Source organism: Agelaius tricolor, unplaced genomic scaffold (assembly GCF_023055355.1).
Source record: "Agelaius tricolor isolate 1412-34295 unplaced genomic scaffold, bAgeTri1.0.p SCAF_90, whole genome shotgun sequence".
Classification (NCBI taxonomy): domain Eukaryota; kingdom Metazoa; phylum Chordata; class Aves; order Passeriformes; family Icteridae; genus Agelaius; species Agelaius tricolor.
In genome coordinates, this window is record NW_027269350.1 from 127,777 (window position 1) to 140,984 (window position 13,208).

Consider the following 13,208-nt stretch of genomic DNA (forward strand, 5'->3'; position numbering starts at 1 on the left):
CCACAGTGCAGGAGCTACTGGGACGGCACTGGCGGTAACTGGGAGGGCTTGGGGGGGTAACTGGGAGCACTGGGCCTCCCAGCCGCAAGAGGGCGCACTCCCTCCTCGCCTCACCTCAGCCCCGCCCCCTAGCACGCTCATTGGCTACACGCCTCGTGGCTCCAACCAATCACCGCTCTCCGCTCATTCCCGTCATCCAATAATCTCAGCCCTTTCATTCACACCGGCCACACGAGCGCGCCTTTTTTGCTGGGGGAAGCGCCTCGACCAATCAGCGTGAGGCGCGGGAGCCCCCCCCAGCCAATCAGGAGAGGCGGGGCGGGGTTTTATCGTGCGGGGTTGGCACCGCCCCCTCCCCAATTCGGGGGTCCCGGAGCCCCCTCAGGAACGAAACGGCCCCAAAATGGCCCCAAAATGACCCCAAAACCGCCTCACTCCGGCTCCAGCGCTTTATTGGAACAACATTTTGGGGTTTGCATTTTTGGGGAGGGGGCTCAGCCCCCCGGTTCTGCCCAAAAAGGGGGTGTGGGGAGGGGGGGATCGCCAAATCCCCCCACAAAAGAACCTTTAAATTGTGAAACCTCCCGAAAATGAGGGGAAATGGGAGTTAAAAGGGGGATTTGGGGGTGTTTGGGGAGGTCTGAGGGGGTTTTGGGGTTCCCACATGAAGACTCCCCCCAAAAATGCGACAAAATTGAAGAGAAAATGGGAATAAATGGGGATTTTGGGGGTCCTGGGGGTTTCAGAGAGCATCAAGACCTCTCCAAACCCCCTTTTAAATATTTAACCACACCCCAAAAAATACTTCAACCCCCCCAAAAAAACCACAATAAAATAAAACAAATAAGGAGAATAAAACGGGGTTTTGGGGAAATTTTGGAGGTGTTAACACAGAAAAGGCCCAAATAATCTTTAACCACTTAAACTCCCTCCAAAAAAACCACACTTTAAACGTTGGAGAACCCCCAAAAAAACGCGAAAAAAGGCAGAAAAATCACGGAAAAAAAGGCAGAAAAAATGGGAAAAAATGGGGAAAAAAAGGGAAAAAAGGGGAATAAAGGGGGAATGAGGGAGTTTTGTGTTTTTCAGACGATCATCTCCAGCTGCCGGGCGTACTCGATGACCTGCGTGGCCAATTCCGTGGAGGGGATCGGGGGGTCCTCGGCCTTCTGCTGCCGCCCCCCAAAGCTGTAATAGTTGGAGGGGCCCAGCACCCAGCCCCGCTGGGAAAACAGGGGAAAAATGGGGTTAAAAGGGGAAAAAATGGGATTAAAAGGGGGAAAAATGGGGTTAAAAGGGAGGAAATGGGGTTAAAAGGGGAAAAATGGGGTTAAAAGGGGGGGAAATGGGGTTAAAAGGGGAAAAAAGGGGGTTAAAAGGGGGAAAAAAGGGGGTTAAAAGGGGGAAAATGGGGTTAAAAGGGGGGGAAAGGGTTAAAAGGGGGGCAAAAGGGGAAAAATGGGGTTAAAGGGGGAAAATGGGGTTAAAAGGGGGGAAAATGGGGTTAAAAGGGGGGAAATGGGGTTAAAAGGGGGGAAATGGGGTTAAAATGGGGTTAAAAGGGGGATAAATAGGGTTAAAGGGGGAAAATGGGGTTAAAAGGGGGGAAAAGGGTTAAAAGGGAGGAAATGGGGTTAAAAGGGGGAAAAATGGGGTTAAAGGGGGAAAAGGGATTAAAAGGGGGAAAAAGGGGGTTAAGGGGGAAAAACGGGGTTAAATGGGGGGAAAAGGGGGAAAAATGGGGTTAAAGGGGAAAAATGGGGTTAAAAGGGAGGAAATGGGGTTAAAAGGGGGGAAAATGGGGTTAAAGGGGGGAAAAAGGGGTTAAAGGGGAAAAATGGGGTTAAGGGGGATAAAAGGGGTTAAAAGGGGGAAAATGGGGTTTGGGGTGGGTATTGGGGGGATTTGGGGGAACTGGAGGGGGTTTAGAGGGGTTAGGGGTGGATATTGGGGGGTTTGGGGTGGAAATCGGGGGGTTTGAAGGGGATTTGGGGTGGACATTGGGGTCTTGGGGTGGATACTGGGGCTTTTGGGGAAGGTTAGAAGGGGATTTGGGGGCTTTCAGTCAATTTTGGGGGTGTTTCAGGATGTTTTGAGGGGGGTGTTTCAGGGTGGGTTTGGGGGTGTTTCGGGGTGTCTTGGGGGTGTTTCAGACCGGTTTTGGGGTGGTTTGGGGTATTCCAGGGTGTTTTTCAGGTATTCCAGGGTATTTTTGGGGTGTTTCAGGCCGGTTTTGGGGTGTTTCAGCCCGTTTTTGAGCCATTTCGGGGTGTTTCAGGGGGTATTTTGGGGTGTTTCGGGGGTATTTCAGGGGGTATTTTGGGGTGTTTCAGGGAGTGTTTCAGGGGCTATTTTGGGGTGTTTCAGGGGGTATTTCGGGGTGTTTTGGCCCGTTTCAGGGTCTTTCAGAGGGTATTTTGGGCTGTTTCAGGGGCTATTTCGGGCTATTTCAGGGTGTTTCAGGGGGTGTTTCAGGGAGTGTTTCAGGGGCTGTTTTGGGGTGTTTCAGGGGGCATTTTGGGGTGTTTCGGGATGTTTCAGGTGGTGTTTTGGGGTGTTTCAGGGGCTATTTCAGGGTGTTTCAGGGGGTCTTTCGGGCTGTTTCAGGGGCTGTTTCAGGGGCTGTTTTGGGGCGTTTCAGGGGGTATTTTGGGGTGTTTCAGGGGCTATTTTGGGGTGTTTTGGCCCGTTTCAGGGTGTATTTTGGGGTATTTCAGGGAGTATTTTGGGGTGTTTCAGGGGGTGTTTCAGGGGGTATTTCAGGGTGTTTCAGGGGCTATTTTGGGGTGCTCAGGGGCTATTTCAGGGTGTTTCAGGGGGTATTTCGGGATGTTTCTGGGGGTATTTTGGGGTGTTTCAGGGGGTGTTTCAGGGGGTGTTTTGGCCCGTTTCAGGGTGTTTCAGGGGGTGTTTCGGGGTGTTTCAGGGGGTATTTCAGGGTCTTTCAGGGGGTGTTTCAGGGGGTGTTTCAGGGGCTACTTCAGGGTGTTTCAGGGGGTATTTTGGGGCGTTTCAGGGGATATTTCAGGGGCTATTTCGGGGTGTTTCAGGGGCTATTTCAGGGTGTTTCAGGGGGTGTTTCAGGGTGTTTCAGGGGCTGTTTTGGGGTGTTTCAGGGGGTGTTTCAGGGGGTGTTTTGGGGTGTTTCAGGGGTATTTTGGGGTGTTTTGGCCCGTTTTGGGGTATTTCAGGGTGTTTTTTGGGGTGTTCTGGTACCTTCTTGGCGTAGTCGGTCATCTTGCGGGGCGAGCTGAAGAACAGGATCCGCGCGGCCTCGGGGAACAGGATCCGCTCGTAGGCGGCCTCGATGCAGCCCGCGATCTCATCCCTGCAGTGGGGAAATTCGGGGGGTTTTGGGGGGATTTGGGGGGTTTCAGGGGGATTTGGGAGGATTTTGGGGGGTTTGAAGGGGAAATTAGGGAGTTTTGGGGGGGGGTTTTGGGGCCATATTGGGGTTTGTGGCCTGGATGCAGCCCGCGATCTCATCCCTGCAATGGGGAAATTTGGGGGCTTTTGGGGGGGTTCAGGGGGATTTGGGGGGTTTCAGGGGAATTTGGGAGGTTTTAGGGGGATTTGGGAGGATTTTGGGGGGTTTGAAGGGGAAATTAGGGAGTTTTGGGGGGGGTTTTGGGGCCATATTGGGGTTTGTGGCCTCAATGCCGCCCACGATCTCATCCCTGCAATGGGGAAATTTGGGGCCTTTTGGGGGGGTTTTGGGGGGATTTGGGGGGGTTCAGGGGGATTTGGGGGGGTTTCAGGGGGATATGGGGGGGTTTCAGGGGGATTTTGGGGGGGTTTTCAGAGGGATTTTGGGGGGGTTTCAGGGGGATTTTGGGGGGTTTGAAGGGGAAATTGGGGATTTTTGGGGGGTTTTGGGGCCATATTGGGGTTTGTGGCCTTGATGCCGCCCACGATCTCATCCCTGCAATGGGGAAATTCGGGGCCTTTTGGGGGGTTCAGGGGGATTTTGGGGATTTCAGGGGGATTTTGGGGTTTTCAGGGGGATTTTGGGGGGTTTGAAGGGGAAATTGGGGATTTTTGGGGGGGTTTTGGGGCCATATTGGGGTTTGTGGCCTCAATGCCGCCCACGATCTCATTCCTGGGGACGATTTTGGGGGCATTTTGTGGGGTTTGAGGGGGAAACTGGGGAATTTTGGGGGTTTTCAGGGGGATATTGAGGGGTTTGAAGGAGAAATTGGGGAATTTTGGGAGTTTTCAGGGGGATATTGAGGGGTCTGAGGGTCTCGGAGGGGATTTTGGGGGAATTTTGGGGCGTTATGGGGGGGATTTTTGGGGGATTTGAGGGGGAAATTGATGGGGTTCTGAGGGAGATTGGGGGATTTAGGGGAGGGGAAAAGGGATTTGGGGTGAGTTTAGGGGATTTGGGGTGAGTTTAGGGGGTTTGGGGTGAGTTTAGGCGATTTTGGGGTGAGTTTAGGGGATTTGGGGTGAGTTTAAGCGATTTTGGGGTGAGTTTAGGGGATTTGGGGTGACTTTAGGCGATTTTGGGGTGAGTTTAGGGGATTTGGGGTGAGTTTAGGGGTTTGGGGTGAGTTTAGGGGAATTTGGGGGTGAGTTTAGGGGGTTTGGGGGTGAGTTTAGGGGATTTGGGGTGAGTTCAGGGGTTTGGGGTGAGTTTAGGGGATTTGGGGTGAGTTTAGGCGATTTTGGGGTGAGTTTAGGGGATTTGGGGTGAGTTTAGGGGGTTTGGGGTGAGTTTAGGGGGTTTGGGGTGAGTTTAGGGGATTTTGGGGTGAGTTTAGGGGATTTGGGGTGAGTTTAGGGATTTGGGGTGAGTTTAGGGGATTTTGGGGTGAGTTTAGGGGGTTTGGGGTGAGTTTAGGCGATTTTGGGGTGAGTTTAGGGGATTTTGGGGTGAGTTTAGGGGATTTTGGGGTGAGTTTAGGAGATTTGGGGTGAGTTTAGGGGATTTTGGGGTGAGTTTAGGGGATTTTGGGGTGAGTTTAGGGGGTTTGGGGTGAGTTTAGGCGATTTTGGGGTGAGTTTAGGGGATTTTGGGGTCCCTGACCTGATGGTGTCCAGCAGGATGTCGATGAAGAAGGTGTAACTCTCTGCTGGGATGTTGCCCTTGGCCAGGAACACTTTGTTGTAGCTGCCCTCCATCAGGTACTGGGGACAAAAATGGGGTAAAATACCACAAAAATGGGGTAAAATACCACAAAAATGGGGGAAAACACCAAAAAATGGGGTAAAACACCACAAAAATGGGGTAAAACATCCCAGAAATGGAATAGAAAACTCTGGGAATTGTGCAAAACACCCACAAATGAGCAAAACACCCCCAAACACCCCCAAAAATGGGATAGGAAACCCCAAAATGGAGCAAAACCACCCCAAAATGGGGCAAAACAACGGGAAAATGGAAAAATGGGATGCGAGACTGAAAAAGTGCAGTAAAAACACCCAAAAAGGGTCAGAACCCCCCAAAATTGCACGGGAACGTCCCCAGACCCGCACAGGACCCGGCCCCGGATCCCAGCCTCAACTTCAGCCCCAAATCGACCCAAAAATGCCCCAAAATCCACCCCAAAGCTGCTCCAGGGACACGGGGTGAGGATGAAGAGGTTCCTAAATCCCCCATACCTGTTCCAGTGACACCGGGTGCCGGATGAAGAGGTTCCTAAATCCCCTATTCCCCCGTACCTGTTCTAACGACACCGGGTGCCGGATGAAGAGGTTCCCATGTTCCTAAATCCCCCATACCTGTTCCAATGACACCGGGTGAGGATGAAGAGGTTCCTAAATCCCCTATTCCCCCATACCTGCTCTAACGACACCGGGTGCCGGATGAAGAGGTTCCTAAATCCCCCATACCTGTTCCAATGACACCGGGTGAGGATGAAGAGGTTCCTAAATCCCCCGTACCTGTTCTAACGACACCGGGTGCCGGATGAAGAGGTTCCCATGTTCCTAAATCCCCTAATAATCCCCCATACCTGCTCCAATGACACCGGGTGAGGATGAAGAGGTTCCTAAATCCCCCGTACCTGTTCCAATGACACCGGGTGCCGGATGAAGAGGTTCCCATGTTCCTAAATCCCCCATACCTGCTCCAGTGACACTGGGTGCCGGATGAAGAGGTTCCTAAATCCCCTAATAATCCCCCATACCTGTTCCAATGACACCGGGTGAGGATGAAGAGGTTCCTAAATCCCCCATACCTGCTCCAGTGACACCGGGTGCCGGATGAAGAGGTTCCCAAATCCCCTATTCCCCCATACCTGCTCCAACGACACCGGGTGCCGGATGAAGAGGTTCCTAAATCCCCTATTCCCCCGTACCTGCTCCAGTGACACCGGGTGCCGGATGAAGAGGTTCCTAAATCCCCTAATAATCCCCCATACCTGTTCCAGTGACACCAGGTGCCGGATGAAGAGGTTCCCATGTTCCTAAATCCCCTAATCAATCCCCGTACCTGTTCCAGTGACACCGGGTGAGGATGAAGAGGTTCCTAAATCCCCTAATCCCCCATACCTGTTCCAGTGACACCGGGTGCGGGATGAAGAGGTTCCTAAATCCCCTAATCAATCCCCCATACCTGTTCCAGTGACACCGGGTGCCGGATGAAGAGGTTCCTAAATCCCCTAATAATCCCCCGTACCTGTTCCAACGACACCGGGTGCCGGATGAAGAGGTTCCCAAATCCCCTATTCCCCCGTACCTGTTCCAGTGACACCGGGTGCCGGATGAAGAGGTTCCTAAATCCCCTAATCAATCCCCATACCTGTTCCAGTGACACCGGGTGAGGATGAAGAGGTTCCTAAATCCCCTATTCCCCCGTACCTGCTCCAGTGACACCGGGTGCCGGATGAAGAGGTTCCCATGTTCCTAAATCCCCCATACCTGTTCCAGGGACACCGGGTGCCGGATGAAGAGGTTCCCAAATCCCCTATTCCCCCGTACCTGTTCCAATGACACCGGGTGCCGGATGAAGAGGTTCCCATGTTCCTAAATCCCCCGTACCTGCTCCAGTGACACCGGGTGCCGGATGAAGAGGTTCCTAAATCCCCTAATAATCCCCCGTACCTGTTCCAATGACACCGGGTGAGGATGAAGAGGTTCCTAAATCCCCCGTACCTGTTCCAACGACACCGGGTGCCGGATGAAGAGGTTCCCATGTTCCTAAATCCCCCATACCTGCTCCAGTGACACCGGGTGCCGGATGAAGAGGTTCCCAAATCCCCTATTCCCCCGTACCTGCTCCAGTGACACCGGGTGCCGGATGAAGAGGTTCCCATGTTCCTAAATCCCCTATTCCCCCGTACCTGTTCTAACGACACCGGGTGCCGGATGAAGAGGTTCCTAAATCCCCTAATCAATCCCCCATACCTGCTCCAGTGACACCGGGTGAGGATGAAGAGGTTCCTAAATCCCCTATTCCCCCATACCTGTTCCAATGACACCGGGTGCCGGATGAAGAGGTTCCCATGTTCCTAAATCCCCCATACCTGCTCCAGGGACACCGGGTGCCGGATGAAGAGGTTCCTAAATCCCCTAATAATCCCCCATACCTGTTCCAATGACACCGGGTGCCGGATGAAGAGGTTCCCAAATCCCCTATTCCCCCGTACCTGTTCCAGTGACACCGGGTGCCGGATGAAGAGGTTCCTAAATCCCCTAATCAATCCCCCGTACCTGCTCCAGTGACACCGGGTGCCGGATGAAGAGGTTCCCATGTTCCTAAATCCCCCATACCTGTTCCAGTGACACCGGGTGCCGGATGAAGAGGTTCCTAAATCCCCTAATAATCCCCCATACCTGTTCTAACGACACCGGGTGCTGGATGAAGAGGTTCCTAAATCCCCTATTCCCCCATACCTGCTCCAGTGACACCGGGTGCCGGATGAAGAGGTTCCCATGTTCCTAAATCCCCCATACCTGTTCCAACGACACCGGGTGCCGGATGAAGAGGTTCCTAAATCCCCTATTCCCCCATACCTGTTCCAATGACACCGGGTGCCGGATGAAGAGGTTCCTAAATCCCCCATACCTGCTCCAATGACACCGGGTGCCGGATGAAGAGGTTGCCCTGGATGTCGGGCGCCGGCAGCCGCTCCAGCTCTGTGTGGAACTCGGCCACGCGGTTCTGGGACAGCAGGAACAGCAGGTTCAGCCCCAGCAGTTGGTGCCGCGACGCCGACTCCGGCAGCTCCTCCCTGAGGGGGGGGGTTCCGGAATGTTCCCACCGTGGTCCGTGAGGTTCCGGAAGGTTCTGAGCCCGTCCCGGAACCCCCTGGGCCTCCCACCCCACCCCAACTGGGGCAGCTCCTCCCTGAGGGGTTCCGGAACGTTCTGAGGGGTTCTGGAATGTTCTGAGGGGTTCCAGAAGGTTCTGAGAGGTTCTGGAACGTTCTGAGGGGTTCCGGAACGTTCCCACCATGGTCCGTGGGGTTCCAGAAGGTTCTGAGCCCGTCCCGGAACCCCCTGGGCCTCCCACCCCACCCCAACTGGGGCAGCTCCTCCCTGAGGGGTTCCAGAACGTTCTGAGGGGTTCTGGAACGTTCTGAGGGAGTTCCGGAAGGTTCCGAGGGATTCCAGAACATTCTGAGGGGGTTCCGGAAGGTTCTGAGGGGTTCCAGAACGTTCCCAATGTGGTCCATGAGGTTCCGGAAGGTTCTGAGCCCGTCCCGGAACCCCCTGGGCCTCCCCCCAATGCACCCAGTGCCCCCCAGCTGCAACTGGGGCAGCTCCTCCCTGAGGGGTTCCAGAACATTCTGAGGGGGTTCTAGAACATTCTGAGAGATTCCAGAACGTTCTGAGGGGTTCTGGAATGTTCTGAGGGGTTCCAGAACATTGACAGGTTCCAGAAGGTTCTGAGGGGGTTCCAGAAGGTTCTGAGGGGGTTCCAGAACAGTCTGAGAGATTCCAGAAGGTTCTGAGGGGTTCCAGAACAATCCGAGGGATTCTGGAATGTTCTGAGGGGTTCCAGAAGGTTCTGAGGGGCCTCCAGAACAATCTGAGGGATTCCAGAAGGTTCTGAGAGGTTCCGGAATGTTCTGAGGGGGTTCCAGAACGTTCTGAGAGATTCCAGAAGGTTCTGAGGGATTCTAGAATTATCTGAGGGGGTTCCAGAACATTCTGAGAGATTCAAGAATGGTTTGAGGGGGTTCCAGAAGGTTCTGAGGGGTGTCAAAAGGTTCTGAGAGATTCGAGAATGTTCTGACAGGTTCCAGGAAGTTCTGAGGGGGTTCCAGGACGTTCTGAGGGATTCAAGAATGTTCTGAGGGGGTTCCAGAACATTCTGAGTGGTTCCAGGAAGTTCTGAGGGGGTTCCAGAACATTCTGAGAGATTCTAGAAGGTTCTGAGGGGGTTCCAGAACATTGGCAAGTTCCAGAACGTTCTGAGGGGGTCCCAGGAAGTTCTGAGAGCCTTCAGAACATTCTGAGGGGGTTCTAGAAGATTCTGAGAGGTTCTAGAACATTCTGAGGGGGTTCTAGAAGATTCTGAGGGGGTTCTAGAAGATTCTGAGAAGTTCTAGAACATTCTGAGTGGTTCCAGGAGGTTCTGAGGGGGTCCCAGGAATTTCTGAGGGGGTTCTAGAAGATTCTGAGAGGTTCCAGAACGTTCTGAGGGGGTTCCAGAAGGTTCCAGAAGGTTCTGAGCCCCCCAATTCCCACCCAGACCCCCCCCAAATTTCACCCAAATCTTCTCCAAACCCCAAATTCCCAATTTTTTCCCCATTTCCCAAGGGATATTTTGGAGACTGGGGCTCAGCTCCAAAACCCCCTTAAATGCCCCCCAAATTTCATCCCAAATCCCCAAATTTCGTCCAAAATGCCCCAAATTTCGTCCCAAATCCCCCAAGTTTCATCCCAAATCTCCCAAGTTTCATCTCAAATCCCCCAAATTTCATCCCAAATCCCCCAAATTTTATCCCAAATCCCCCAAATTTTATCCTAAAATCCCCCAAATTTTATCCAAAATCCCCCAAATTTCATCCCAAATCCCCCAAGTTTCATCCCAAATCCCCCAAATTTCATCCCAAATCCCCCAAATTTTATCCCAAATCCCCCAAATTTCATCCAAAATGCCCCAAATTTTATCCAAAATCCCCCAAATTTCATCCAAAATGCCCCAAATTTCATCCAAAATGCCCAAATTTCATCCAAATTTCCCCCAAACCCCCCAGACTCACTTGTAGTCGAAGTAGTAGCACTTGAGCTGAGCCATGTAACGCTCAAAGGAGGGGATGTCCTTCCTCAGGATGCTCCACTGCGCCCCAATCTCCAAAATATCCCCTGAAAATGGGAAAAAATGGGAAAAAAATAGGGAAAAATGGGAATTTGGGGTTTGGAAAAGGTCTGGGTGAAATTTGGGGGGATTTGGGGAAGATTTGGGGGGATTTAAGGGGGATTTAAGGGGGTTTTGGGGGGATGTCCTTGCCCAGGATGCTCCACTGAGCCCCAATCTCCAAAATATCCCGAAAAAATGGGGGAAAATGGGGAAAAATGGGGAAAAAAAAGGGAAAAATGGGAAAAAATGGAAATTTGGGGTTTGGAAAAGGTCTGGGTGAAATTTGGGGGGATTTGGGTGGGATTTAAAGGGGTTTTGGGGGCATTTTGGGGAATTTTTGGGGGCATTTTTTGTGGTATTTGTAGAGGATTTTTGGGGGAGTTTTTGAGAATTTTTAAAAGATTTTTGGGAGAGTTTTTGAGAATTTTTGAAAGATTTTTGGGAGAGATTTTTTGGGGATTTTTGGGGCTATTTTTGGGGTATTTCAGTCCAGTTTTGGGAGAACTTTTGGGGGTATTTCAGTCCAGTTTTGGGAGGGATTTTTGGAGTACTTCGGTCCATTTTTGGAAGAGATTTTTAGGGTATTTTTGTTCATTTTTGGGAGGGATTTTTGGGGTATTTTGCTCCATTTTTGGGAGGGATTTCTTGGCGTATTTTGGGCCATTTTTTGGGGAAAATTTTGGGGTATTTTGGTCCATTTTTGGGGTTATTTTGCAGGGTATTTTGGTCCACTTTGGGGGGCATTTCTGGGAGATTTTGGGCCATTTTTGGAAGGGATTTTTTGGAATATTTTGGGGGGATTTTAGAGAGATTTTTGGGGGCATTTTGGGCCATTTTTGGGCAGATTTTTGGGGCATTTTTGGGCACTCACGGGCCAGGATCAGCTGCTGCTTGGTCATGGCCGAGCCGGAGGTGGGGAGGAAGTTCAGGTCCAGCAGAGCCACCTGGGGAGATTTTGGGGGATCCCGATGGAATTTGGGGGACCCTGGGGGGGTCTCGGTGCCCCCCCCACCCCAGTTCATTAAAGATTCAGCGTTAATTAATGGTTTGGCGTTAATTAGCGCCTCGGGGTTAATTGGTGTTTACAGGAAATGACACAAATGGAAGGGTGGGGGTGGGGACACCCCAAAAATTCCGGGAACCCCCAAAAATCCGGGACCCCCCTCAGCCCAGGGACCCCAAATTCTGCTTGAATTGCCCCAAACTCGGGGGTCCCTCATCCCCACACCCTTCAGACCCACAAATCCCCTCCAAACCCCCCAAAATTCCCCCAAATATCCCCCAAAACTCCCCAAATCCCTCCCAAATTCCCCCAAACCCCAAAATACCTCAAAGCCCCCCAAAAATCCCCCAAATCGCTTCAGGCCCCCCTAAATCCCCCTCAATCCCCCCCAAAAATCCCCAAAATCTCTACGAAAATCCCCCTCAAACCCCGCTAAAAATCCCCCCAAAATCCCCCCCAAACCCCTCAGCCGCTCCAAAGCCCCTCAGACCGCCCAAAAATCCCCCAAATTTCCCCAAATTCCCCCCAAATCCCCTCAGACCTCCCAAAAATCCCCAAAACTCTACAAAAATCCCCCAAATCCCCCTCAAACCCCGCTAAAAATCCCCCCAAAATCCCCCCCAAACCCCTCAGCCACTCCAAACCCCCTCAGACCCCCCCAAATCCCCTCAGACCTCCCAAAATCCCCCTCAAACCGTCCTAAAAATCCCCCAAAAATCTCTCAAAAATCCCCCAAGCCCCTCAGCCGCTCCAAACCCCCCCAAATTCCCCCAAATCCCCCCAACAATCCCCCTCAGCCCCCCCAAATTTCCCCCTCAGCCAAGCCCCTCACCTTGAGCCTGCCCAGCGCCTCCCCGCACTTGGCCAGGTTGGGGCTTTTCCGGCCCCACTCTCCCTTGAGCTGCTCGTACAGCCCGGCCGCGGCCCTGAGGCCTCCCCCGGTGCCCACCGGGACCCCCGGGCCCGCCAGGCCCAGCCCGGTTCCCCCCGGGCCCGTCCCGGCCGCGGCGCCGGCCCCGGCCCCGTTCGGCACGGCCATGACTGCGCTGCAACGCGACAGTGCCGCGAGCGCGGCCGCGCTTTGCGCCCCGGGCCCGGCAACGCGGGCGGCGCTTTCCGGCACCTCCCGCCCTCGGCTTCGTCGCCGCGGCAACGCCGCCATTGGCGCCTCCCCCCCGCCCTTTGCGGGTGTCGTGAGGGCGTCGCCATGGCGACCGCGCGCTCTGGGCGGCTGTGCCGCGCCGGGCCGCGGTAACCATGGTAACGCGGCCTGAATGGCGGGCCCGCTGCTGAGGGGGACCCGCGGGGGTTGGGGGTTCCTGGAGTGATTTTGGGGGTCCCTGAGGTGATTTTGGGGGTCCTCAGGGTGGGTTTGGGGGTCCCTGAGGTGATTTTGGTGGTCCCCGGCTGATTTTAGGGGTCCTCAGGGTGATTTTGGGGGTCCTCAGGGTGGGTTTGGGGGTCCCCGGGGTGATTCTGGGGGACCTCAGGGTGATTTTAGGGTCCCTGAGGTGATTTTGGGGGTCCCCAGGGTGGGTTTGGAGGTCCCTGAGGTGATTTTGGGGGTCCCCGGGGTGATTTTGGAGGTCCTCAGGGTGATTCTGGGGGTCCTCAGGGTGGGTTTGGGAGTCCCTGAGGTGATTTTGGTGGTCCCCGGGGTGATTTTAGGGGTCCTCAATGTGGGTTTGGGGATCCCTGAGGTGATTTTAGGGGTCCTCAGGGTGATTCTGGGGATCCCCAAGGTGATTTTCGGGTGCCTGAGGTGATTTTAGGGGTCCTCAGGGTGGGTTTGGGGGTCCCCGAGGTGATTTTGGGGGGTCTCCGGGATGGTTTCCATGGTAACACCGCCGGGCACGCCGGTCGCCATGGCAACGCGCTGCGCTTTGCGACAGCCGCTTTACGGCCGGAGCCGCGGGGTGGGTTGAAGGGAAAAAGGAGTGACGTCATCCG

The 13,208-nt window shown here is 53.7% G+C and overlaps 1 protein-coding gene across 1 annotated transcript; it reads right to left on the reverse strand.

The window, feature by feature from the left end:
• Positions 1-435: 435 nt before the first annotated feature.
• PSMD8 (proteasome 26S subunit, non-ATPase 8) lies at positions 436-12,435 on the reverse strand. Its single transcript, XM_071418840.1, has 7 exons — positions 12,091-12,435; positions 11,127-11,199; positions 10,158-10,260; positions 8,012-8,177; positions 5,030-5,130; positions 3,217-3,328; positions 436-1,223 (listed from the first exon to the last, which is right to left on the reverse strand). Exons 1-7 carry the CDS (start codon positions 12,418-12,420, stop codon positions 1,086-1,088), a joined length of 1,023 nt encoding a protein of 340 aa, XP_071274941.1. The 5' UTR covers positions 12,421-12,435; the 3' UTR covers positions 436-1,085.
• Positions 12,436-13,208: the final 773 nt, after the last annotated feature.

Excerpts from the sequence above, each read along its gene's own strand:
- PSMD8 (XM_071418840.1), bottom strand. The coding sequence starts at position 12,420 with ATGGCGGCGTTGCCGCGGCGACGAAGCCGAGGGCGGGAGGTGCCGGAA. Across the intron at positions 5,131-8,011 it reads ACCCGGTGTCATTGGAGCAG|TACCTGATGGAGGGCAGCTA; the intron begins GTATGGGGGATT and ends TTTTGTCCCCAG. Across the intron at positions 3,329-5,029 it reads ATCCTGCTGGACACCATCAG|GGATGAGATCGCGGGCTGCA; the intron begins GTCAGGGACCCC and ends TCCCCACTGCAG.